Source organism: Rhipicephalus sanguineus, chromosome 8 (assembly GCF_013339695.2).
Source record: "Rhipicephalus sanguineus isolate Rsan-2018 chromosome 8, BIME_Rsan_1.4, whole genome shotgun sequence".
Taxonomy (NCBI): domain Eukaryota; kingdom Metazoa; phylum Arthropoda; class Arachnida; order Ixodida; family Ixodidae; genus Rhipicephalus; species Rhipicephalus sanguineus.
The window spans coordinates 83267183-83293661 of record NC_051183.1 but is presented as its reverse complement, the minus strand read 5'-3'; the positions used below and the strand labels follow the sequence as shown (position 1 = coordinate 83293661).

The 26479-nt window shown below is 46.6% G+C and overlaps 1 protein-coding gene across 1 annotated transcript; it reads left to right on the top strand.

The window, feature by feature from the left end:
* Positions 1 to 231: 231 nt before the first annotated feature.
* LOC119402857 (uncharacterized) lies at positions 232 to 26479 on the top strand. Its single transcript, XM_037669907.2, has 6 exons — positions 232 to 344; positions 4404 to 4469; positions 7797 to 7859; positions 21903 to 21968; positions 22976 to 23020; positions 25950 to 26479. Exons 1-6 carry the CDS (start codon positions 236 to 238, stop codon positions 25952 to 25954), a joined length of 354 nt encoding a protein of 117 aa, XP_037525835.1. The 5' UTR covers positions 232 to 235; the 3' UTR covers positions 25955 to 26479.

Sequence of the window (26479 nt, the reverse complement as noted above, 5' to 3'; positions counted from 1 at the left end):
GTTCATGATGAAATGCTGACCTTTACAAGCTGCTAATTTTCGAATACCGATACAGGAAACCCCGCATGCTGGACATATACAATATTTTACGTAAGCCAGCTTAAAGGCCTGCAAATACAACACGAGAAAGAGAGGCAAGCTGCAATATATAAGTGAAATGTATGCTTTGGACACATTATGAAGACAGAGCGTGTGTATGTGAGCACACGCTGTCTTGCTTTTCAGATCAGGAATTATGGTGGAGGTCTCTCGTAAAAACATTCTATTCTTCGTGGGCGCATTTTGCCTTCTGTCTACATTAGGACAAGTACCCACGTACGTACTTGCGATACGGGGCCCCCCAGGTACATATTTCCTTGTTTTAGTGCTTAGCAGGTGAGCGTAAATTTAGGCATATAAACGAGTAATCCTAAAAGTGTTTTACCTTTTTGCCTCTCTTAACACGGCTAACACAAGACCGTAATGTATGTAGTACAGGGGTGGTCAAAGGATTTCCCGACCACGCTGTCATAGGATTACATCGGTTACTGGCCTTGAAACTTTGGACCACCCATGTACATATCTCGTACTGAATGTGTTTTACGGTTGTTGCGCTGACACTCCAGCTGTAACATATCTGCATGAGACCTTTTTCATTTTCAGAACCACAGTGAGCTCAACATCGTGCGAGAATGTTTCTCAGGCGGAGAAGTGATAGAAGAATGATAGAAGGGATAGAAAAACTCTGCCTTGAATGTTAATTCCTCAAAAATGCGCTTACATTTGTGAGGTGCACAAAATATCAATCCATATATGCCGCTAATTATATTGTGAAGCATCTTTTAGACCTCCCACTTCTTTCGTTTATCTGGCGTGACAATGCCCACAACCACAGATCTACGGGCTGATGATGAGTATGCACAGGTGAGATGATATATCGTAGGAATAATGCTCGCAATATATGTATCGAAATGTGCATAACGGTGGAATACATCAAACGCCAGGACACGACTTAAATTTTTTAACAAAGCCTCTTCGGTGATAGGTTTTCACAAACAAAGAGGAAATTCTTACTTCGGGCAATATTGCGACATATACACCAGTAATGGAGGCTTCCAATGTACTCCCATTCGCAAAGATGCATAGCCTGTGGATGGTCTTTTGGTGTTCAATGCATTTCTCGTCACTGAGAATACGAGAAATTGTGGACGGCATCGTACAACCGTTTGCGAAGTCATTCTGGAATGGGTAGAGGTGCTGTGGCGGTAGAAGCACTGCAAATGATCGATGTACCCCTGGAGTCAAAACGACGTCTTCCAGTAGCAGTGAGATTCACGAATTCTGAGAGGGCATATAATTTGCTGCGGGTGGTGATCAATCCATGTGATTTTGGGAGAGGAGAGGGAAGTTTCTTCAGTCGAGCTAAATACTGGATTATGTTTTGAGCCAAGCACAATTTATGGCAGAGCCACAGCAGGTACCATTGAAAATCTATCGCATGTAAATACAAACGAAACCAAGCATTTCGCGAAAATTGGCGATTAATGTCGGGTGTAGAAAGTCTTCGATAATGCGAACGCTGAACGACAGTGGTCGTGTCATATGAGCGTTGGCTAGATGTGTGAACACTGGGTCCACTCAACTGAGTTCGCTCTTGACGTCATTCGTGACAACCTATCTGCTGCAGAGCGAATAAACAAAACGAAGTGCCGGAGAGGTTCGTCTATGGCAGAGTTTGCGATGAGAAGGGTAGTCAGCGTACGCAAAAGCGAAAGGCATTCGTCGATTGCTATGGTGAAAGAAGTCACTATATGCCTTTGGCTCACGTCAATAAACGTGGGACTCACGACATTTATAATCTACTTACTGGAGGTAAAACGCCGCTGAACACCCTGGCTCCAAAGCCTTTGAAGCCTTACTTTCAGTTAAGGTGAATATTTCATTCCCCTCGTAATAGAGGTGTTTTCAGGTATGATAATACATTACGAATCTATGCAAATATTAATATCGCGGCAAGCTTCACATATCAGCTTCAATAACTCTGCAATAAATGATGATTCAATAACCGTTTCCAGTCACAAAACATCCAGAAAAAAACAAATGCTGGCTGGCAGTGGCATTCTTGCCTCATGGCCCTTCTGGCCTGGTTAGTGGACTGTTCCTAATTGCGCACGCTACGGTAATAGACGCGCCCTAGAAAAGAGAACTTTCACTTACGTGCGCAGATGATCTCCCGACACTTCCACACCACACTGGCCGCAGTCCACACCTGACTGGCGCGCGCGAATGGCACCAAGCTCAGAATCCCATGCTGTAGCGTGGACAGGCATCCATTCATATAATGGGAGAAGAATTTGATAGAAAAGCTCGTTCACATTGTGACACCAAGTTTTGCTTCCAATGGTGTAATTGCTGCGCTTCCTTTGCACTGTAATTCCTACGGCTATAAAATAGACAACCACCTCGTTTGAAAAAGATGTTCAAGCCAGGATAGTGTGCAAGCGGTCTTTTAGATTAGTATAGAGTGATTAATGTGCAGTGCGAAATAGGCTATTGCGCATGCACAGCAGGGATCGGCGCTTTTTAGGAGGGGACACTAATTATGGATAAGGCAGGTTGATGCTCAAACGATGCGTATGTAACATCAATAAATATGAACACTGGCTGCCGCGACGCAGGCCGCGCAAAGAGCGCGAATGGAAGTCAGCCAGGACTTTGTCTAGGTAAAAAAAAAACAGACACATCAATCCTCGCCATAGTTGTTTTTTGATGCATTGCCTATTTTCTGAGATACGATAGTGTTGAAGGCACAATCTTGAATACAAACACAAAATACACTATAACATTACCGATCTTGTGCAATACCTTCACCCAAGAATACGAAAACAGATGTAATCAGTGATAATCTTAGCCGTACAGATTCCTGTGGCTTGGAGTGATAGTTCGCATCATGCGGAGTAGCGGCACTTGACACGAACACATTACTTTTAACCATCATTTCAATAGCTCATCCATTAGCGTGTTCTTTTTAGTGTCTCCAAATACCACTAGAAGTTTAAAATGATGCCCTTTCTTCATTCCACCGAATACTTGAGATGAAATGCAGAATAATGCCCATTGTTGCCATTCGCTAGCCGTCAGGCCGTCTTTCGGGCACGCCGGCTTTTAGTTGTCGTCCCATGTACCATGCCGTAATTGGTCGACGGCACGCGCTGAGCGGAGTACGAATACTGGCATAAATTGTTCTATTGCGGGTTAAACGAAGTCCCCTAACGAAATATTTACATAGCATTTGGTGGGTTTCATCCCTCATGAATGCAGACTACGTCTCTTGCTAAATACGTAATGTGCTGCATAATTTCGATACATATTGCATGTGGCATTGTTTGATGCTTAACACACCACTGAGCATAACCATCACCAAAAGTTCCGCAGAAGCGACGTATAAAGTTGTCCCACCTGAAAAATTACTCTCTTAAAGGTGTTATTTAACGCTCTTCCAAGTAATCATTCAACGTCTTCATGAAAAGAGCTTATTTCCTCACGAATCGACTGCCGCAAGAAGTTTTAGAATTCATCAAATGACTTGTCGTGACTTGTCCCACGCTTTAAGCGCTCACTTTCAGTGTGATCGCGAGCGCGGGCACGTGGTCGTGCCTTGCGGCGGCCGTCGTCACTATGCAGCTCACGGTGCTTTAATCAGCCTACAGCCGTGGAACTTGGGCTGATTGCGCGGTCAGATCAGTTTATGGCATCATTTGTAGGCGGAATAGGGAGCGATGTATAGGTGACATCAGTAATTATTGTAAATTCCAGGCCGCGTGCCGTGCTCTTTGTTAGGATCACGTCCACTGAATGACCTCGACTACCGAAAGGCGCTGGTTTCTGAGCATGCTGAAAAGACGTTGCAGGGCGCCTTTAAAACAGGCCTCACACTCAATTAATCCACATAGCCATACGAGCCCTTCTGCACTATTTAAAGGCATATTACTTAAGTGGACATCGCCTGTACGCATGCACCAGTGTTCGTACGCGTTGCTTGCCCTTATGCGTTTTCTACCTATCTTACCTGTTCTCTCCCTTATCCACATGTAAGGTAGTAAACTGGTAGAAGCCCTGTTAGCACACTGCCTCTTATGCATTATAGTCTCTCACTCACTAAGAAATGAGCCGGCATTATGTCTTGAAGCCGCATGGGAGCACGCACACATCTCAGCCGTTCATTCCTTGGTAGTGGATGTCACTACGCTGATCCGTACAGCGAAAAGTGAAATGTGGCAACACATCACGTTGTGTACGCAAAAATTGCAAAAAGTCGCTATTGCAAGAAAATGATGGTTTCCTTTTTGGAAGGAAGTTGGAGAGTATGTCGCTCCCATAAAAATGTATTCATGCTGGGAATACTGTATCTTCTGCTCATGTAGGGAGTGAAGTTGTATTCGCCCAAATGCTTTTCCCGCCACCTGGTGCTAGAGCGGTGCCTATTTCAAGTACGTATGTTTTACTGTCTTTTTTAGCGAGTAGATGCTTGGAATTTCACAAATCAGTGTGATAAGAAGTACTGCACACAATAGCGCGAATTAAGCCACATCCAGTAACCGCCAGTGTGGAACTCCATTGCTTTTCTGCTTGAGTGGGAGAGTCATAGGCCATATTATATAGGTGCATAAAGGATTGCGTCAAGTAGTGCCGTACATGAATAACTGAGGAATATGCAAGGAGGTTTTGAAGACATGAATGTCATACATGCACGTAAACAGATCGTTATTCTTATCGTTGGACACTTTCGTCGCAGATGCCAAAGATTGTCCCCTAATGAGTTAAACATCGCTAGTGCTCCACTGAGCACTAGCGAAGGTGATATGTTTATGGGTGCAGATGGTCTTTGTCGACGGCAACTGATAATGAACGCGCTAAAAATGTTTGTGCTCAACGATGATTTCTCTTTTCTGTGATGGCAACAGTGGAAACGCATACGCAGAATTAAGCCCCTTATTAGTAACCGCAAGGATTTAACGCTATGTTTCATTATCCTATTCAGATGTATATCCATATAACAAGCTGAAAACCTATAATTCATGTCACAACGCACCCCCACTCAGTGTTCTCATGAAATAACTGCTTTCTCTTAAAATAAGCATATAATGAACAGCGTATGAGGCGAATGATGGTATAATAGTAGGGTGTCGAAACGAAATGTTTTTAGTTTCCGCTTTAGTTTCGTTTCACCTCAAAAAGTTCCGTTCTGTTTCTGTTCCGGAACGAAAAAGAATGTTCTGTAATGGTTTCGAATAGCTAATATTGAAGTTTCCAATAATTCGACAGGACGAATATCTAAAACGCGACAAAGACCAATGGTGCAACTTCGTGAGGGTAGGGTGCCTAAAACTAACGCTAATGTCGCCGTTCGTTAAACATTCACTGACATCCTGGTTCAAAAGCGAGCGCATATTGATCCTAAAGGAGATTATGCCATTTGGGAACGTAGAAAAACACATGAGAAAACTGTCCATTCCCTTACAACTTCGCTCCCGAAACGAAGGCACGGATTTCTTGCGTACTTCGGTCACATATGCCGCCAGCTCCGTAAAACGACATGGCCTGCGAAACCCTCGGTGACTGGCTTTGCATGTAAAAATTTGTTCACGCTGGACAGTCACCACTACCGCATCGCACCACTAGTACAGAAACTCCCATCGTTCTTGCGCGCAGTTAAAACGCTGCTGTGAACGGGCGCCCGAAGACTTTTGGGCCCGGAGCACCCATGGTGATGAGGCACAACATTACCGTTGTCAGATGAGCCTCATTGGTCGACGATGGGGAAAGAAAACTAGCTACCGTACCCCCCTCTGTTAGGAGGTGAGGATTGCCGCTGCTGTCTAAAATGGCGGCTCTTCTTTAGACATGCCCGCGCGCCCATAAAAGCTGAAACAAAAGCCACTCCCGAATAAGTGCGTATGAAGCTGTCAGCACGCTGTCGCATCCCTGCTTTTCTCTTTGTCTTGCCGTAACTGGCGGTACACATTTCGTGTAAATATACTATTCGATATTCGATTTGATACTCGATATGTTTGGCTACTGTTCGGCACTACTCGATTCGAATTCGATTCGATATTAAATTTTTCTATTCGCACACCCCTAAAAATGACCCCTAACAAAAAGTTGTATAAACTGCTGACAAATATCCAATCTCGGCGAGGTCGGGCTATTATAGAAAAAACTCCAAATCTGGTGCTGCGTAGACATCTTGCTAGGAGTTGCACGCATTACGCACGCGTGACACACGTCACACCCGTCACACACATCACATAAGCCGCAAGCCCTTCCAAAATATACAATAATAATTTTTAGGGTTTGACCTCCCAAAACCACGACATGATTATGAGGGATGGCGTAGTGGAGGGCTTCGGAAATATCGACCTCCTGAGGTTCTTTAACGTGCACCTAAATCTAAGCGCACGGGTCTCAAGCATTTCCGCCTCCAACGAAAATGCAATCGTGAGGCCGGGATTCGATCCGCGGCTTGCGGGTTAGCAGTCGAACACCACAAGTGCTAGACTACCGTGGCGGGGCGCCCTTCCAAAACATCTTGTATAGTTATGCTCTCGGGAGTGTTTACAACTGCACAAATCTAAGTGTACACATATCAAAATACGGTGGCGAAAGAGGCGTCCGCGTCGGCGGTACATGGGTTACAGTGCTCGGCTGCTGTCCCGAAAGTCGCGGGTTTGGCTGTGGCGGTCGCATTTCGATGGAGGCGAAATACTGGAGGCCCGTGTATTGTGCAATGTCAGGGAACGCTAATGAACACGAGATCGTCAAAATTTACGGAACCTTCCACTACGGCGTCCCTCAATCATATCGTGGTTTTGAGACGTAAGGCTCCAGATTCCATTATTATGGACAAAGATTCAATAACATGAGCGCTAACTTCCAACAGGGAATTTTCGTTTCCTTGTTAAGAATTTTATGTTTTTCATCACATGTTTTTGTCGGAATACAGTATTATGTGTCGTTGGACCATGAAGCTGAGTTGCAAGTACGCACTCGAATGTGACTTTGCACGCCGTGCTTTCCGTAGCTCTGCAGGCATCGGTGTTCGTCGTATGGTAGATTCGCATGTTCATTACAACCAAAGCATAGTTTCACACACGTGGATAAAAAACTGGCCGCGTATCTGCATGTTTCGCTACAAACCTTGTCGAAAGACTCTTCTCCCGGCAGTACTATATGAGTCCTGGTCTCATCCGCGGCCACCCGTGGTGCTGTTCCTAGGGCCAGTGCCAGGTGGCAGCACAATATTGTCGTCAGAAGGCTTTTTGGAGCGTAGCGTCGCATTTTCAGTGCAGCCTAGGAACACTGGAGCCTTTAGAATTACGTATCTATGTATTTTCTAGTAAATGAACACCCCACCTAATGCTTACGTATTGATTTTGCGCCTCAGATATGCGTAATATTTGCTTTTTGATCGACAATGTTCACAAGAATGAATGCAGCTACCAGTTCAAGATGGCTGGCCGTTCAGCAAGTGTTTAAATTTTGGTCGGGTGGCTGAATGGTGTGAGAGACAGACAGACAAAAAGACAAAGAGACCAAAATTTCTGCGATCAAGTACCCCAAGAAAGACTATCGTCTTTAAAACAGCAACTCTTTATACTCGATGAATGTCAGCAGTGGCTGCCACAATGTTGTTTCTAGGAACAACACAAAGGGATGTCAGCGAGAGCGTTCTGTGGGCAAAATTATGCGTTCTTGAAAATTCTACCGAACACTGAGGTTTTGTTCTGATGGTATATTTTCAATATCTCCTACGTTAGGAACCCCCGCTGATGAAGTAGAGTTGAAACGCAGGAGAAGAAGAAGGAACGCGAATAATTTGGGTAAGTATAGTGATGTCGCGCTGTTGTGCATTTTAAACATTAGGACAAACGGCATATATATGACAATTCACAAATCGTCGAGGAACGCGCCGCGTCCAGCAGTAGACCATTGCGAATGCAGATAGAGTATGCTTCCATTTTTTCGTTAGTATGTGGCAGACATGATTAACATCACATAACTCTTTAGAGCTTTTCTCATGTAAGCTGAACATTATTAGCTTCAGTTAATGCGAGAACATTTCGTAGACGACGACGTTGTTTAAGCAATTTTACATACCGCTTTATCCGTCATAAATGTTTAAAATAAACAAAAAAGTCGCCTGTTTACTGTGATTTTTCTACACAAGCGCCAAAGATTTCCTTACAAGAATTGGCTCTCACTCGTGAAGGATTACAGTTCATCACTGCAGAAAACCGGTTTCCAGATTAATGGTTTTGGTTTTGGTACTTCATTGCGAGCAAGCTATGTATGCTAGAATGATCGAAACAATTTCGCGCTGTGCTACAACCAGTAGAGAAGAAGCATGCGCACAGAATGTAAGTGCCTCATTGAGAATTGCGATCGCTTTCTAGCGGTGTATTCATCTCACTTCCAAGCATAAAGTAACATAAATGTGCATATAATGCGCAGAAACTATACGTCTGCGCATTTTTAGCTGAACCTCTTCACACACGAGTTTTTTATCGTTTAAAAATGGATAAGGGATAGCGGAGAACCAAACAAAAGAGTAGTATTACCTGCCACACACATCTCCACTGCTATTCGGCAGCGGGGAAGTAAGAAAGGGGGTGATCACGAAAATGCGAGAGCGTTAGCAAAGTGTGAGCGACTGTAAAGTTCAAGTCATTTTTAATAAACGTCAATGAAATGTTTTGAAACTTAATTTTCTTCGCTTTGAAAGCTTCGTGGTCGAATTTTATTGAATAATACTACAATAAATAGTGCTAAGAAACGTTACCACTTAACACAGCTTTCAAAAACGCCTGTTGTACGGTAAGCGCGAAGCACCTAAGGCGTTGTTTGCAATGGGTGGCATAAGAGCAGTAGGAAAAAAAGTCATAACAGGCCAGGATTGAATGTTAATGAAGCAAATTGCTGTAGTGCTCCATTTAGCTGGATATCTCGAAGAAAAGCAACATGCATTGTGGAACTGTTTTGGAAGTCCAGTATTGTTCTGGGTGAGGACTTTCTGTTTCTGGTATTGATATGGCGCTGATTTTGTATATGTTATCGATGGGTATCCCATAACCTCAGCTGAAACGACGTTCCTGAGACGAGCGTGCTGGACTTACTGAATAAAGATTACGTTGCCGGTTAGTGCAGCATAACTAACTGCCGACGTCCTCTGGCTCAAGCCTGGTAAAGATTTCGAGTTGTGAGACGAATGGCTCGCACGAGTGCAGTTCACCAATTGCCTGCATCTGTTTCAAACATGCCGTATAGCGCATGTTGCTCGCATTGTTAATGCCGAGAGGTGGTTTAAAAGTGAAGCAGTAGGCCATTTTCGCTCTGCTGGCTAGAAGGACGCTCTTATGTGTACCCGATCTTGGCCAAACTTCGTCGCGCAACATCGCGAGTTGTAGCTGCTAGACCTCCTACAAGGTCATAGCCAATCCTCGTGAGCCTGCCAATTGCGCATCTGCTCTTGACATCCCATGACTCAACGAGGAGCCAGTCTATCCCTGTGCACAATGTACCCTACTCTGTGCACTACCATTCGAGCTTTGCATATTTACAGTGCCAAGAGACTCCAATCATCATTGACAAATCATCTCCCTCCGACATTTCACCCCTAATCAAATAGAAGAGAATACTCGTAATTATTAACTCTATTTTATGTATCCGTGTGGCCTGTATGTTTGAGCAAGATTCTCAGTCCCTGACCCTGTCGCAAAGAATATACAAATGGCCAAGGTGCAGAATTCATTGTGTGCATGATGTGCTGATCGGGTAAAACATATCAACCCACAGATACGTCAACATCTCTAGCAGAGCCATGCTCGCCGTACGTCGTGGCCTTCTTGAGCCCGGATGACAATGTCATAGATAGCACTGGGTACAAGACAAGATCGCTCTCAAAATGCACATGCGACGGTTCCGACGCCACAGATGTTACAGCACGCGTCCAGCCTTGGCCAGCACCGCATGTGACACTCGGCGGCCGACATCATGTGGCCTGTTGCGTCATCATAAAACTCACAGTTTCGCCGCAAGGGCGAAGCAATCAACGCGATAGCAACAAATTGGAATGTCACATGAAGAACGACAAGCAGCTCGAAACTTGCTGCGCGCTGCTCAAGAACGAACGACGCACGAAAAGAACACACACAGGGCGTGCGCGAACTAACTGTCACAGCTCGACACTGGTAGTGCGCTGCTAAAACACAAAGCAGGAACACCGCGTGCGGAGCCAACCTTCGCCACGGGCGTCGGTCAATCAAACTGATTGACGTGCAAACACGGCTACAAACTCATTGTTTCTTAAAAGGCCCAGTTCAACCCGTGACTGCGATAGTGCCGGTGTACCTGTCAAGCGTTTCACGCGGCGGATGCACAACAGCAGCTTCTTTGCATATAAAAAAATTGACACTTTGTAAATTGAAAAGCGTTTTCGGCGAAGGCCTGTGGCCATTCGACTGACTATGTGAAGGTATCGGGGGAATCCACATTTGTAGGGCGCTTATCTGATCCGCTTGCCATAGAATCATCACCAGGCCGCTTGCGAGCCATCCGACTAACTCGACTGCTGCAGCGAGACGTCTGACGAAGGAGCGTTCCCGCGCGCGCCGCCGTGCCATCACGTGATTGCTAAACAGTGTGAGGGGGTACGGACGGACGCCGCCGCTGGACGTCGCCGCCGCGTTGCGCAACAATTGCGCAACGCGCGTTGGAGGGAGCAACTCGTAACTGTTTCTATGCGCGGCTGTACCATCACGTGATTGCTCAGATAGTGGGAAGGGGAGAGGCACAGCTGGCACCGCTGAAGGGCATGGACGGACGATTGATGCCGCGAGCATGAGACATTAAAGGCTTTCGCCTTAATCACTTGGTCAGCTTGCACTGCTTCTGCAAGGCTGGAGCAATCGAAGGAGCGTGTGATCACCTAGGTTCTTCCACCTTTACAGAAAAAGCTGTTATGATATCACAAGAAGGGCCGTTTTTGGCGCCGTAGTTGTCCGCCGGCGCCGCCGGTGTCCGTAACCACTATTGCACGAAATAAGAAAACAAAACGAAATAAAACAATATATCCAGGATGGAACGAGGTTCGAAACTGGGCCCTCTGCGTGGGAACCCACTATTCTTCCTCAGAGCCATGTCGGTGCTTGAAAGTGCTTTACTAGAAGACCCTATACAGTCTTCATGTCAGCAAAGAACCACATTAACATATGTAATGTAGTGTGGTAGAAGAGTAAAATAACAACCAGGCGTCACACAGCACGAATTTTGTAACCAGGCATCACACAATGCGAATTGCTCAACGAGTGGGTTGCTGAATGCTTCCAACCCATTATAAAGTCATCTGCTCTAATTCTTCATCGTCATCAGCCACAGCATCAACAAAGTGCACATAATGGCTTACAGGTGTTTAGCGGATACCACGGTTTTCCGCTGGATGACGAAAACTTGGATAGGGATCTGCTTCCCTACTTCACAAATATTATGATTTATAACGTAGTGGGTTCCTCGCAAGCACTTCCATTGGTTGCCAAGTAAGCCCATAAGGCTCTCATGATTCATCTCCTCAGGGTCTCAATCAAGGTCATTTTCTACCTTTTTCACTTTAACTTATGTTATGAAGCGTGGTGGGAGAGTTAAATAACTACCGGGCGTCACAGAATGCGAATTACGTAACTAGTGGGTCGTTTAAAGCCACGGTAACAACATTTTCTTCATTTTTTTCTCTGGAAACACACCAGCCCCTAGCGTCAGAATTTAGACGGCACGTTTGTAAAGCTTTCAACATAGTGACAGCGAAAATGCCACTTCATTTGGGCTTTATTGTTACGGCTTACGTCTGTTTTCATCCGGCTGCCGTCGTCTTGAAGGCGCGCTAAACGATGGACCCGAGATATTTTTACAGAAATGAAAGTATGCCCGGTTCTTATTAAGTTGATAGCTTAGGACAACACGTTGATAGCTTGGACAACAAGTGGCTAATACCATGGAATCCAGAAATTAAGAACTGTACTCAGTCAGCACAGAACACTGTGTCGTTGAAGTTGGTGGTGACCTAGAGTGACCACCGTGCATGAAGGGTCTTAGAAGGCTCGAAATATATTATTTTTTAATTGGTGATTGGATGAGAAGTTTTGCGAAATACTTCAATAAGCCTTCAAGACTGAGACAGATATGTGGTATATCCTCCTGAGACCCACAGTGAATTTATGGTCATGGATTTTTGTTAAACTTTCAGAACTGCTTTTTCTGAGTGCAAAGGTGAAAAGTGTCACGTAGTTTTTCAATATATTATGTTACTTGGCCGCAGCACGTTGTCCAATATATTGTACATTGGGACTCTAGGGGGATGTTTTGGGGGAACAGATAGTAGGGCGTAGTTGAGGCCAGTGACCAAAAAAAGGACATCTCGCAACAGAAATATACTTTTATTTGCTGCATCCAAACCGAGAATACAATTGTTAATGGTCGCGTAAATTCCAGTCCGCAAATCTTAGTTTAAGATGAGCGGGCGTTTTCAAAGCATCGCCGTTCCTTCGTGATGCAATAGAACAGTTGGCACTTTACGCAAAAAAACTTTGTTTTCATGTTGCAACCTGGAGTTCATGAAGTAAACACGAAGTCTTCAGCAGAGTCGTCATCACTGTCCGAGAGGTCCAAGTCTGAGGTGTCCCGCTCTGCAATTCTCTCCAAGATTTTCTCAGCCGTGGCATCACTCACAGGGGGCCTACTACCTACAAAAGAAAATACGTGAAATGTAAATGTAATAACGAGAGAACTGCAGCGAAAAACATATTACTCTCTGTAGAGCGCCAAGCAAGCACACGCACGTACTGTCGTGTTTTTGTTGTCATTGACACCCAATGTCCATTATATTGGACATTGTCAAATACGCAACGCATGCAAAAAACCTACCCCATCTTTTGCTCAAATATGAATTTCTTTGTGTGCTCCAACGTCTTACGAACACAAATCAATGCTTAAATGCGCTTTAAGACATCCAAGAATGAATATAAATCCACTTACTTCTTAGGCGGCAGCCGTAAAAATTGTTCGTGCTCAATCCCGCCATTTCGAGTGCTCCTGAGAGGCTGGAAACACACCGACTTTGACCACATTCACTAGATGGCAGCACGGGTCCCACAAACAGCCGAGGAAACGCTTTCTGGGAGGAGGCAAGCGCTTGGCAAGCCGCGGTGCGCTGTGTTGCAATGTCCAATATATTGGACAAATTTCCCATTGCCGGGTCTCAGGAGGATATACAATGGCCCCGTGCTCCTGCAGGGAAAGAAGCACTATTTTGCAGCCATCCACCGAAACTGACTGGTAGAGCATTCCTGCATGACGGTCACCTCAGGTGACCACCTCATATCTTTTGAACTAAAGGTGCTAATATTTTTTTTTTGCTTGTGAGAAAATGATTTTCTCGAAAATAATTCACCGTTTGTTGCACGAAACTCTCTTTCCTGCCAAAAATGCAGTTCTGTGCATGAAAGAGTTGAGCCGTTTTTCGCGCGTCAGCGAACCTGGAGACCACTTTTTCATTTGTTATTGTAATTTATTTGTGTATCCACTTGTTTTCTTCCCCTTCTATGTTCTGTCACAAGCATCTGTACGTTGCTTTTCCAGAGGGCGGCAATGCCACGGCCGCTTTTAGGGGCGAAGCTCCTTAAAGCGGCACCCGTTCGTCCCTCGTAGTGCGTAACCAGTCTTAACGATAGTACCAGATCTTCACCTCCCAGGTGGTGCCGGTGGGAGATTTTTCCTGTGCGTTGTTGAACAATAAAAAATTCGCAGCGTGCGCGTTAACTAAAAGCCGAATTCTTCTGTCTCTCATTCCCCATTAGCAGCACTTGGCATATTCCAGTAGGAAACGTTAGTAGAAGTAGAAGTCTAAGTGTTAGCTAAAAGCCGACTTCTTCTGTCTCTCATTCCCATTAGCAGCCATTGTTTACCTCCAAGGTAGTGCCTCGTGAGATTTCTACTGCGCGTGATTAAACAATGAAAATTTTGTTCAAAACGCCGTTGATTGATGAAATAAACCAACGAAAGACGCCAGATGTTTTCTAAAAGCAAAACGAAAAGACGCCAGCTGCTTAACGAAAGACGCCAGATGTTTTCTAAAGCAATGGTTTTCTAAACAATGAAAATTCACAGCGTACATGTAAAATTAAAGTGAGCTGCAAGTCGTCATAACTCTCATCGAACCTTTAGTATAAACGCGCCCGATCTCACGTCAGTGATGATGTACCGGGCAGAATTCACGGAAAATTCACGGTTTACCGATGAACCTCCGCAGCTTCGCCCACTCATCATCATTCGTCCGTGGATATGCTGTGATTTTTTTTGTCTTATTTTGATGCATTCGGGTTTTACCAACAAAGACGGTTAGCAACGCTCGACGCTGACTCCGCCGCATTGTTCGAGAGGCTTCGCGATTGTAGTGGATCATTTTGTTAAGATTGCGCGCAGGACGCGAATAGTCTAGATTATTCCGGAGCTTGCGCGACCACCAGTTATAAGACTGGAAAGTTCGATGCGTGATGTGTAAAGACGCGTGTCCCAGCCGTGAGCAGTTTATCGACGGCCGACGCTCTGTTCGCCGCTATCAGTATGCAGCGTGCCTTGCCTGCAGTTTCACTTTCCGTTTCGCGGCCACACGTCCGGCTACATAAAGAGGTACGCATTTCAGAGTTCTCCTGGTGTCTTCTTCGTCGACGTCACGACCCCGTTACAATATTTACATGGTGAGAAAGTGAAGCGCGCAATAGCTGTTGAAGAATCTATGCGCGCTTATGTAGCATCTCCGGGTCTTTATTCAGACGACGAAGAGCTGAAGATGAGCTGAAAAAAGAATAAAGTAGGCGAGGAGAGTTGATGGTAGAACAGCGTAATCTTCATGTTCTTTCTCGAAGATTACGCGGGTGCACCGGTAGCCTGAACGTTCGAGCCTGACAGTTGGCCGCAGGACTGAACATATGCCTGACACTGCATTATGTGCTGTGCTCCAATTTCAAGACTTGTCATGATCGGAAGGCTGGATGTACCATGACTATACCAAGGGACAGTGTTTGTAGTCCCATCGTTTTTTGCTATAGCAATGATATGGACACTTCCCGCCGACTTTTGCCGTCGCCGTCATGTCCCGGATATGTACGTGCATATTCATATAGAAGCCACAAAAAATGTTTCAGAAGCACGCTTTCTGGGATTCGAATCTGCGACTCCTTGCTCGGCAGAACTCTGCTTAGAGAATTGCGCCACGCAGTGTACAACGTCCAGCGTACGAACGGCTATATATTTATATACGCCATTTCGCGCTGGCATTGCGGAGAGCTCGGAGGTGCTTCAGCGTGTTCATTATCACGCGCGAGATAGCACGAAGGGCGCGCTTTGCTAGTGGCTGCATTGGGTTGGCTGCTCTTGTGTTCGGAGAAGCAGCGCTTGACAGTTGGATCAAACAAAGGCAGCGTGGGGTACAACGAAATAGACGCCGCCCATGGCAAACTTAAATTTGTGTGAGACGCGGGCCACGCTGCGTGTGCATCGTGTCGCTGGCGACCCACGGTAGTTTTAGATTTTTTGTCTTGAGACAAAGCTAGTGCAAGAGTCCATGGGTGCTAGGCAGGATGGTCCGAGTTTGAGAAAACTCAGAATCTCCGAGCTCTGCGACACCCTCTTTTGAAGAGGTAACAGTACGAAAAGGTCAGATGCATCCCTCAGCGCGCGCTGAATCCCATTGCTTACGATGGAACGCGGCATCATGTCAAGGGCGGTCAACAAAGTTGGGTGGTGTCTTCAAACTAGAGGCATCTTCTTTCGCTTGTTCGTCATTCCACTCAGTGTGGAAGTGCACCCAAGCAGGAAAAGTGTCAGAACCTCTTACTAACGATATTTTTTAGGGGCACGGGCTCGTTAAATTGATTTTCAAGCGTTTATTGTCTGCACTAGGTACCCTTACAATAATCAGCGCCGCGGCCTTTGAGACCGTGGCCGGAGCTAATTGCCGAGGCCACGTGTGTAATCTTCGTGGTCGGCCTGTACATTCTAGCTCAATGCTCTGCCAGCGCGCCCTCTTTGTCCTATTATTATACATCTCACCTGCTTGCCTCCCGAGCAGGTGCGCCCGACTGATTAGCTAATTGGCTGCGCGGGATACCTAGCTAATAATCTAGGATATGCTATGATCAAGCTAACTAATCTAATTCACGCTAAGGCCGAGCTAATTAAGCCACATCTAACTAATACAATGCTAATGAATCGGCGTAAAGCTTAGACCGAGCTAATACAGACCACGGTAATTGGCACGACGCCAATTAGGGGCGCGCTAATCAACCCAAGCTAATTGGGACCTTGCTCTCGGAAGTCATGATAATTAGGATCGTGCTAGTTGAGATTATGCTGATTAACTTCACACTAATTAAGCCCTCTCTAAATAAACTTGTGTAATTAATGTTGTATTCATGAAAACACTACCATTTAGGGCAGGATTATTCAATAATATGTTCATTAGGCGAACCATCTCCCCGCTGCTTCGCATCCACACATGGTTCCCTTTAGTGGGAAATGGTGCAATTTTTCACTGAGTCCACGTCGGCGTATCGGCGTCCAGACCCAAACACGGTCGCCGGGTTGGTATTCCACGAAGCGTCGTCGAAAAGTGTATCGGCAGCTGCCGGTCATCTGCTGATTCTTGATGCGTTGGCAGGCGAGCTGTCGGGCATCTGCAGCGCGCTGAAGATAAAGAGTGACGTCGAGGTTTTCTTCGTCGGGGATGTTGGGTAACATGGTGTCCAGCGTCGTCACTGGGTTCCTTCCGTAGAGAAACTTGTAGAGCGTCATCTGCGTCGTTTCTGCACGGTCGTGTTGTATACGAAGGTCACGTGCAGAATGATGGCATCCCAGGTCTTGTGTTCGAGGTCGACGTACCTGTCCAGCATGTCGGCGATGGTCTTATTTAGGCGCTCGGTGAGGCCATTGGTCTGTGGGTGGTAGGCGGTGGTCCGGCAGTGGCTTGTCTGGCTGTATCTCAGAATCGCCTGAGTTAGGTCCGCAGTAAAGGCGGTACCTCTGTCGGTGATAAGGACATCTGCGGCGCCATGACGTAAGACCACGTTCTCAAAGAAGAACCTGGCTAACTCGACCGCACTGCGTTTGGGCAGGGCCCGAGTTTCGGCTTAGCGGATCAGGTACTCGGTATCTACGATGATCCACTTAATACCGGTATTCGACGTTGGGAACGGCCGCAGGTGGTCCATCCCCATCTGCTGGAACGGTCGCGCAGGTGCCTCGATCGGCTGAAGAAAGCCCGCGGGTCTCGTTGGCGGTGTCTTGTGTCACTCACTGTCTCTGTACGTCCTTACGTAGCTAGGGACGTCGGCGGCAAGGCGCGGCCAGTAGTACTTTTCCTGTATTCTTGACAGCGTTCAGGAAACACCGAGGTGTCCTGCTGTCGGGTTGTCTTGCAGGGCCTGTAGCACTTCTGGTGGCAATTCTGAAGGCACCACGAGAAAGTATTTTGCTCGAAGTGGTGAGAAGTTCTTTTTGAGAACGCCGTTGCCGTTGCGTTAAAAAGGACGCCAGTGCTAACTTGGATACTTTCGGAACGACGGCGGTCTTGCCCTTGAGGTATTACAGAAGGCTTGTGATTTCCGGGTCGAATCGCTGTTGTTCAGCGAAGTCGTCGGCACTAATGGTTCCTATGAAGTAGTCATCATCCTGGTCGTATTGCGGCGGCGGGTCCATGGGAACACGAAGCAGGCCGTCGGCGTCAGAGTGCTTTCTTTCGGGCTTGTAAATGACGAAAATGTCGAATTCTTCAAGTCTCACAAGATCCATCGTGCGAGGCGGCCTGAAGGGTTCTTCAAGTTAGCTAGCCAACAAAAGGCGTGGTGGTCGCTCACAACTTTGAAGGCCCTGCCGTAGAGGAAGGCGCGAGACTTGGATGTAGCCCAGATGATGGCCACGCACTCCTCTTCTGCTGTGGTATAGTTGATTTCTGCCTTTGATAGCGACCGGCTAGCATAGCTGATAACGGATTTTCCATTCCGTCGGTCTTCTGCACAAGGACGGCGCCGAGTCGAGTCCTACGCTGCTAACGTCGGCGTGGATTACCGTATCGTAGTATTCGTCGAAATGCGCAAGCATAAGAGACGTCTGCAGGCGTCGTTTCAATTCTTGAAATGCTTGAACTTGAGACGTTTGCCACCTGTATTTCACGTCAGTCTTCGCGAGTTCCGTGGATGGCTCGGCGATCCGTGAATAGTCCTTGACGAAACGTCTGTAATAGGCGCACAAGCCCAGAGTTCGCAGTACCGCCTTCTTGTCGGTGGGCGGCGGGGATGCAGCAGTGAGTGCGGAGCTCTTGATTGCTTGAAGTACCGATTCCAGGCGCCGGAGCTGTTCGTACAAGTCGGAGGCAAACACAACGACGTCGTCCAAGTACACGCGGCACGGCCGCCACTTTAATCCAGCCAGCACAGTATCCATACGGCGTTGAAAAGTTGCAGGTGCGGAGCAAAGACCAAAGGGCATCACCTTGAAGTCGTAGAGGCCGTCTGGTGTTGTAAAGGCAGTCTTTTCTCGGTCCCTCTCGTCGACTTCTATTTGCCAGTAGCCGGTCTTGAGGGCCATCGACGAAAAGTACTTCGCGTTAATGAGTCGATCTAGGGCGTTGTCTATTAGTAGGAGAAGGTACACGTCTTGCTTCGTAAGTTTGTTCAGGTGACGATAGTCGACGCAGAAACGTAGGATTCCATCCTTCTTCCTCACTAACACCGCAGGTGGCGCCCACGGACTCTTGGACGGATGAATAATGTCGTCCCGTAGCATTTCGACGACCTGATTAATAACGGCCTAGCGTTCGCGCGTGGAAACTCGGTATGGGCTCTGACGGATTGGTCGGGCACATTCTTCTGTTATGATGCGAGGTTTCGTGACTGGCGTCTGTCGAATTCTTGACGATGACGAGAAGCAGTCCTGGTATTGCAGGAGCAGGACTTAGCGCTGGTCGTGCTTATTCTTCGGGAGGCCCGGGTTTGTGGCAAATCTGGTTGGGGACCTCGATCCGTGGGAGAAGGTTCGGCAGCATCGAAAAGGGTGAAAGCATTGCTGGCGTCCACGAATTTCTCGATGTAGGCGACCGTCGTACCGATGTTATGGTGCCTATATTCATGGCTGAAGTTTGTCAGCACCACCTTTCCTTTGCCGTCACGGAGCTCGGCTATGCCTCTTGCGACGCAAATCTGACGGTTTAGGAGCAGGTGCTGATCGCGCTCGATCACGCCTTCAAGGTCTGCGGGCACTTCATTGCCGACGAAAATGATGACGCTGCAGAGAGGCGGAACGGTGACGTGCTCTCTCATTACATTCAACGCGTGGTTCCATCCCGTCGTGTGGGCTGGCAGTGCTTTTTTGAGGTTAGTGTTATGGAATCAGACCTCAGATCGATGACAGCGCAGTGGTGAATAAGGAAGACCATCCGAAGTATCACATCCCTTGAGTAGTGTTGTAAGATTATAAAGCTCGCAAGATAAGTCCGGTTATTGATGGTTAGCTATTGGGGTGCAGACTCCAGCCGGCGTTATTAAATGGCATCCAGCGGTCCGGACTTCAGGGCCTTGCCAAGTAGTCCTAACTTTCTTCAACTTTGCGGCAAACGCTCCACTGAGGACGGAATAGTCGGCGCCGGCGTCGACGAGAGCGGTGACGTTGTGGCCGTCTAATAGTACGTCGAGGCCGCTAGTCCGTCGGCTTGCGTTTCGGTTCAATCGCGGCGTCGGATCACGTCGGTTTGCTTGGCTGCTTCTACGTTGTGTTGCCAGGTCTTTTTCCGGCCACGAAGATTCGACGCCAGGGCTCTGTTCGGCTTGCGGCGTGTTTTTTAGATTTCGTCGCGGCGTCGTCGTTGGCCGCGGAGGATGTTCAATGTTTCGTGGTACAGCAACCGCACCTCCATCGATTACTGCCCTTAGTTTTCCGGAAACGGGCTAGGTGACCGGCCCATGTTTGGGCCAGTGTACTGGCGGCGCTGCGGTGAAACATAGGGGCCTGGCGACGGCAAGCGGGAAGGTTGCGAGGTAGTCAGCGATGTCGCGTGCTCTTTCACCCTGCTGTGGACGCGGCGCGTCGATAGCGAAACCACGAAGTCCCATTTGTCTGTACTGGCAGTGGCGGTAGGTTCTCTGCAATTGTAGCAGAGTGGAAGGTGGTCGGGGGCGCGCCAAACGTCGGTCTTCCTCGGCGTGTATCGCTGGCCGGCTGGCGGGTGGTATGACGTCGGTGGTGGCGGCGCGGTGTCTGCTCCGTTGGCGCACTGTCTTGACGTAGGCGAGGAGGGGGAGCGTTGCGTCCGGCTGCAGCAGCATAACTCATCGCTTGCAGTTGCGGCTGCGCTGACTCGGGTATGTCCAGCGAGTGCTGGGTTTCCTCTCGTACGATGTCTGCAATTGAGGCAACTTGAGGCTGGCACGACAGGAACATTCGACGAAGTTCTTCGCGCACTACGGCCCTTATGGTCTCGCGTAGATCGTCGGAGCCGGTGGCTTGAACCGATGTGCTGTCTTGGATCAAACGGCGGTTGTATTACCGACTGCGTATTTCGAACGTGCTCTCGATTGTTGTGGCCTCGGAGATAAATTCCTGGACTGTCTTGGGTGGGTTCCGCATGAGCCCAATGATGAGTTCTTGCCTTAGTCCTCGCATGAGGAAACGGACCTTCTTCTCCTTCGTCATGTTAGGGTCGGTGTGGCGGAAGTGTCTGATTATCTCTTCCGCGATTATTGTCAGCTTTTCGTTCGGGAGCTGGACCCCTGTTTCCAGCACTGCCGCGGCCCTCTTTTTTCCAACGACGCTTGTAAACGCTGCGAGGAAGCTGGTCCGGAAGATGCCCACGTTGTCAGGGTAGGCTCCCTGTTCTCGAACCATGTCCTGGCGCTGTCTAACGACGCAAAGTACACATAGCGTAACTTGTCGTTGATATCCCAGTTGTTGAAGGCGGCAGTCCTCTCGTACGACTAGAGCCACGTTTCTTGGTCATCATATGATGATCCCCGAAAGGTCGGCGGCTCCCTTAGCTGCTGCATCACTTAGCGGGTGGTAGCGCAGTGGCTGTCATCGCTGCTGCAGTCATGGACCTGGCGTTGGTCTTTCGAGTCTCTTCGGGTAGATGCCCGTACTCCGCTGGTAGACCGTGTTGCCTACGGCTAGCTCGCTGGTCGTGGTTGGCGCCGATGTCTTCTCCTCGCTGTGGGCTGGGTTCACGGCTTGATGGGGACGTCCGGAACATCAACGAACAGCATTTCCACCAGATGCCACGGGGTCGTGACGTCAACGAAGACATCCGGAGAACTCGGAAATTCGTAACTCTTTATTTGGCCGAACTTGTGGCCAGGAACGGGCGAACAGAGCGTCGGCTGTCGATAATCTGCTCATGGCTGGGACGCGCGTGTTTTATGTATCACGCATCGAACTTTTCAGTTTTATCACTGGTGGCCTCGCATGTTCTGGAATAATCAAGCCTATCCGCGTCCTGCGCAATCTTAACAAAGTGATCTACTACAATCGCGAAGCTTCTCGAACACTGCGGCGAGGTCAACGCCGAGCTTTTCTAACCGCCCTTGCTGGTCGAACCCGAATACATCAAAATAAAACAGGAAGCGGGTGTGGCAATATGTCACACGCCTTCAATGTATAGAACAAGTCATGGTTTGCGATGACTGCGTTGCAGATGTTTCCTCTGGCTTGCGTGTGACAGTATGACAGTGTCTTTATGGTAGTATGCAATGATAAGTAATGCACACAATATAATAGCAAAATGAGATTTATTTTTGTCTTTGAAAATTGATGAACAAATTATTATTCCCTAGCCATGCACAAGCACCTTGGACAGCCGCATGCACGTCTACCACAATCTGGTTCGCAACGACGTCCAGGTATGTGTCAACTACTGAACTTTGCAAAATACAAGATGGCAGTAATATTAAAAAACACAATCTGTTCGAAAGGACATAAGAACAAAGTATTAACTACCAAGTATACGGTCTTGTCTATCACTGTAATGTTTACCAAGATGTTGAAAGTACCGAATTCTGTCATAAATAGCTTAGTAGGAATTGATCCTGACCTCTATTATTTGCAGCAGATAAAAATGTACCCAGTTTTCCGGCACTTCTTGATACAAACTCACATGGTGCAGGGGTCCAATATATAAAGTTAGCGTCTTATCAGCAGGAGCTAAACTGCGAGTATCATGGCGTGTCCATACGCCGCTTCAGAGCAGATTACATGTATTTCTGGCTGTGGTGAGGTCTCAAGGATCCTTCGACGATGACACATTAGCCAACATTCCGTACAAAATATTTCAATCGTCATATACAAAAATATAGCAAAGTGGCCGAGCAATGGCCATAACGATGCCCTGAAGGCATAACAACAATGATCGAGTAATAAAACACCAATAGATCATCGAGTTAGAAAGATGTTAGGCACTGCCCATAACCGCGATGAAAGTATATGACAGGCTGGTGGGCACTCGTCGTAGCATGCGCCATGGTAAGCTTGTCTGCGTGAACAAGTAAGGCAGGATATCATTATATATCGCATACTGTACAGTTACTAGATGCTAACACATTTGCAAGCAAAATACCCGTGCAATTATGCCCTCGTCATATCCATGCATAAGCAAGCACTACACCAACAAGCGTCCTCCGTTCCTTCTCAAAACTGTCCTCTGAATTATAACGACAAACTTTGACTCTACAGTACATTTTTCTATTGAGTGATACGTTCAGAGATTGCTCGTGTGTGCTAAATATAACATTGTGGCCTATATTCTTGTAAATGGCGACATATTTTACAGGGGCGTGTTACGGTATTCACCACTTATATTTTCTTCTTGTTAGATCTGTTATTTACGCCTGACTAATTCATGACCTTTCAGGATCAACTATACAACGGATTGCAAGAATGTTCAGACCCGGCCGGAGTACGTACCTCCCTCACTAGTAACTCAGAAAGATGTTTTTTTCGGGGGGGGGGGGGGACGTTCAACCGCACTTTATGTTTGCTTGTGCTTGTTTTGTATGTGTGTGTGTGTAATCAAGCACACAAAAATGAAAAATTTCAAGTGGCTTGAACCCCTTAACTCTCGCCTTCCTGGCTACGCCCTGGTTCCTCACAAGCTATTCTTCAAAAAGCTTATGTCATCAGCGTGTTTATTTCCTTCGCACGATCTTGAGCACAAAGTACGCAGTGGAAAACCTACTCAAACTATTCTGATTGGCTTATTTTTTGTAGCATTAATTGCGTCCTTAGTCTCATCATTCGTCTACATGTTACATTCCAATCCTGGCTGAAGGCCAAGACTATTGTACTCGACAACACACATGTGTAAATGTCATAAAAATATTTCAGCACTCATATTATTGACATTTACTATCTATACTACTGATCCTCGCTGCATCTTAAAAGAGGCGAGTGTACTTCTACTAGATTACTGCTCGTCCGGACTTCTGCTTACAAGGATCTGCGCAACTCGAACCCTATCGACATTGATTCCTGCCAGCTGCTTTGACGACTAAAATGCTGTTGCGTGTATTGCAATTCACCTGCTATGTTCGTCGTTTTCCCTTAATATTTGGCTTAATAATTTGTCATACCTCTTTCTCTTAACAAAGTGCCTCAACGGTAAGTGCGCTTGGGTGCCCTTTAAGATGTCGCCAGTCCAACTCAGGTAGAACTACATATGGTATGACAACTTCAGAATGAATGCAAATCCCCAACTTTTCTCTAGTTACTTCTCTCTACCCAACTAGCGTAGTCTACGTTTCCATGAAAAAACGAACTCATGCAGATGGTAATGAACATATTCTCTCGGACAATTTAATAATCTGTCACGCAATAGGTCTTACCTGTCGTTGCTGAACGCTACACAACCGCCGGATTTTTCTATGTGAAACCGGAACAGAGTCTGTGAGTTGCGTATTTTAAGCAACTTCGTGGAGGTAACCAGCGGTGCAGGTTAGAAGCTAGAGTAAATTTCCAGGGACTTTCCTGCGACTGCAATATTTACAATCTCTTGCATGAACATTACAGCAAAATACAATTGCTGTATATGCGCCTTTCATTTCTCCAATTTCGAAATGATTTTATGAAGACTCTGCCACAGGAAGAGGCAGACAGGTGTGGTCTTAGTACAAACAGCCTGTCTTTTACACTTGAGTATTATATAAAGTTTTGTCGAGTTGAAGGTCATTGATCATACCGCGTCGGTATTCTTGAACATTTTAGGCTTCAGATGAGATTGCGCGCCCAACGAGAATCCTGCGTTTCTTTTGCGACTAACGCTGCTACCAATGACAACGCTGAAATCTTCGATTCAACGTGTTTTAATGGCAACTAGCATTTCCCCCTGATCAACTTACCGACGACAGGCTTCTGCGTGCGCCAATTGCTTTGTAATCGGAGTGTCACTCGTTTTCTGGGCACACGCTTAAGCTTTTCAAATGAAGTTTCTTCGTTATCAGCTTAAGTATTTGCTTTTTTCACCGTCACGACCACATGAGAACACGTCTGCGGATATTCGGGCGTTGCATGTAGGTATGGCCACCCTCCAGCGAAAACATATGTGAAAAACAAGTAAAACAATATTTTCTTAAATGACATACTTGCACAACCTGGGCGGAAGAGGTAAGGCATGTCTAACATTGTGTCTCACGCAAACCCAATTACAAATTCTCAACAATGTTCTTTGAAAGAGAATCCCCTCGCTGTCAGCCAGGTCACTAGCGGCGCTGACTAATGCTCCTAGGTTTGAAATGCGCATATACCTTATAAAATGGACGGGAGATGGATGCCGCTGTAGCTCATTGGTAGAGGATCGGACGCGTTATTCGAAGATCGCAGGTTCGGTCCCTGCCGGCGTCAAGTTTTTGTTCACTTTTCTTTATTCATATTTGCATCCTAATTACTACAAATACCATCACCTACACTTTCCTTGGCTTTTTTGTTTGTTAGTTCTAATTCACACTGAAAGGTAAACAGTAATTCTAGTGCATTTCATAAATGTTGACCTTTCGATGGCTCCTTAGAAAAGATGGTTGACTGACACATTCGTACATTTATTTGTTAATGCGAAAAGTTTCTACGGTATGCCTATACAGCTGATCCTCCTGCTGTAAACTGTATTGTAGTGACCTTCAGTTCTTTCGTGGCGAAATATAAAATGTAATGTCACACTGAAAACAAGGTCTCATAATGTGCGAGTGGATATCCCCCCCCCCTTGTATTCCGACCGTCTTGTGTTCGCTCATCGACACGTGTTGTGGATGTATATATCATACACAAAATGTTCAGCAAAACTCTTAAATTGTGCAAACAAGGCCGGACACAAACGCGAGCGTAGATTCATACAAATGTGCTTCATGTGTGCGTCTGTTCTGTTTTTTTTTCGATTCTTCTTTGTTCAGTTTAAGTATTTCGCTGAAGCTACGAACTGACCAGCCATACATGTCTTGCTTGAATACTTGTTAATATATTTTCTAGTGTTGCTGTTGTGCTACCTATTGTTCAGATCGTTAGTCAGTGTTGACATGTTTTCGTAAAATACCTGGGAAATTCACTGCAGAACATCCAGTCTCTCAAAATACGGGTCACAGGATTTCCCCAAACAATGCTTAACCTATGGTCGGTTTAGATCAAAAGTTATCATTTGCGCATGAAGCTCCCTGGTGCGGCCATGCAGTCCCCAGCACAAAGCGTGAGCTCTCTGTAGCAGAAAAGAAATAGTGGTGCAGTGGCTCTGGCTTAAAAAGTGTCGGTGTTTCAGTATAGGCTTAAAACAGTGTGCTGCAAATTTACTTGCCGAGAAATTATTTAAACATGTTCTTCATGCGCACATTTCTTTTTTTCGACAGGATAGCCGTGCACACGACATCGCCATATTACTCTACAGAGGAACTGACTTAAAGTTGGCACGTGGCTGAGCGCAAGCAACAGTGGGCGCGGCGGCACAATTGGACACAGTTAACAAGAAGGTCTTCTTGCTGATTGTATCACCTCTATTTCAAGGACCAAGCGTGTGCCCCAGACGCGAAAGCAATGGAAACTGCGGCAATGACTACAGCGTCTACGCACGCCACGAGTCCGTATTCAGGGACAGAATCAGCTGGTGGGCTAGGTTTTATATGGTAACCATACGTGCTTTCGCGTGAAGAACGTAGATTACACAATAAAAGGACCCCTGCAAAGCTAGTAAGCAGCTGCATTCCGCAGATCAACCTAAATTTCTAACTATATCTAGCCCCTTTATTTTATAACAGTTTCTACCATTTTTATGAGAGCTTCGAGACTAAATTACTGCCTCTTCCAGTTGCTCTTGCTTCAGCGCACTATAAAAATTGCTCGCCTGTTCCTCGCTAATAATATATGAATAAAATTGATCAGC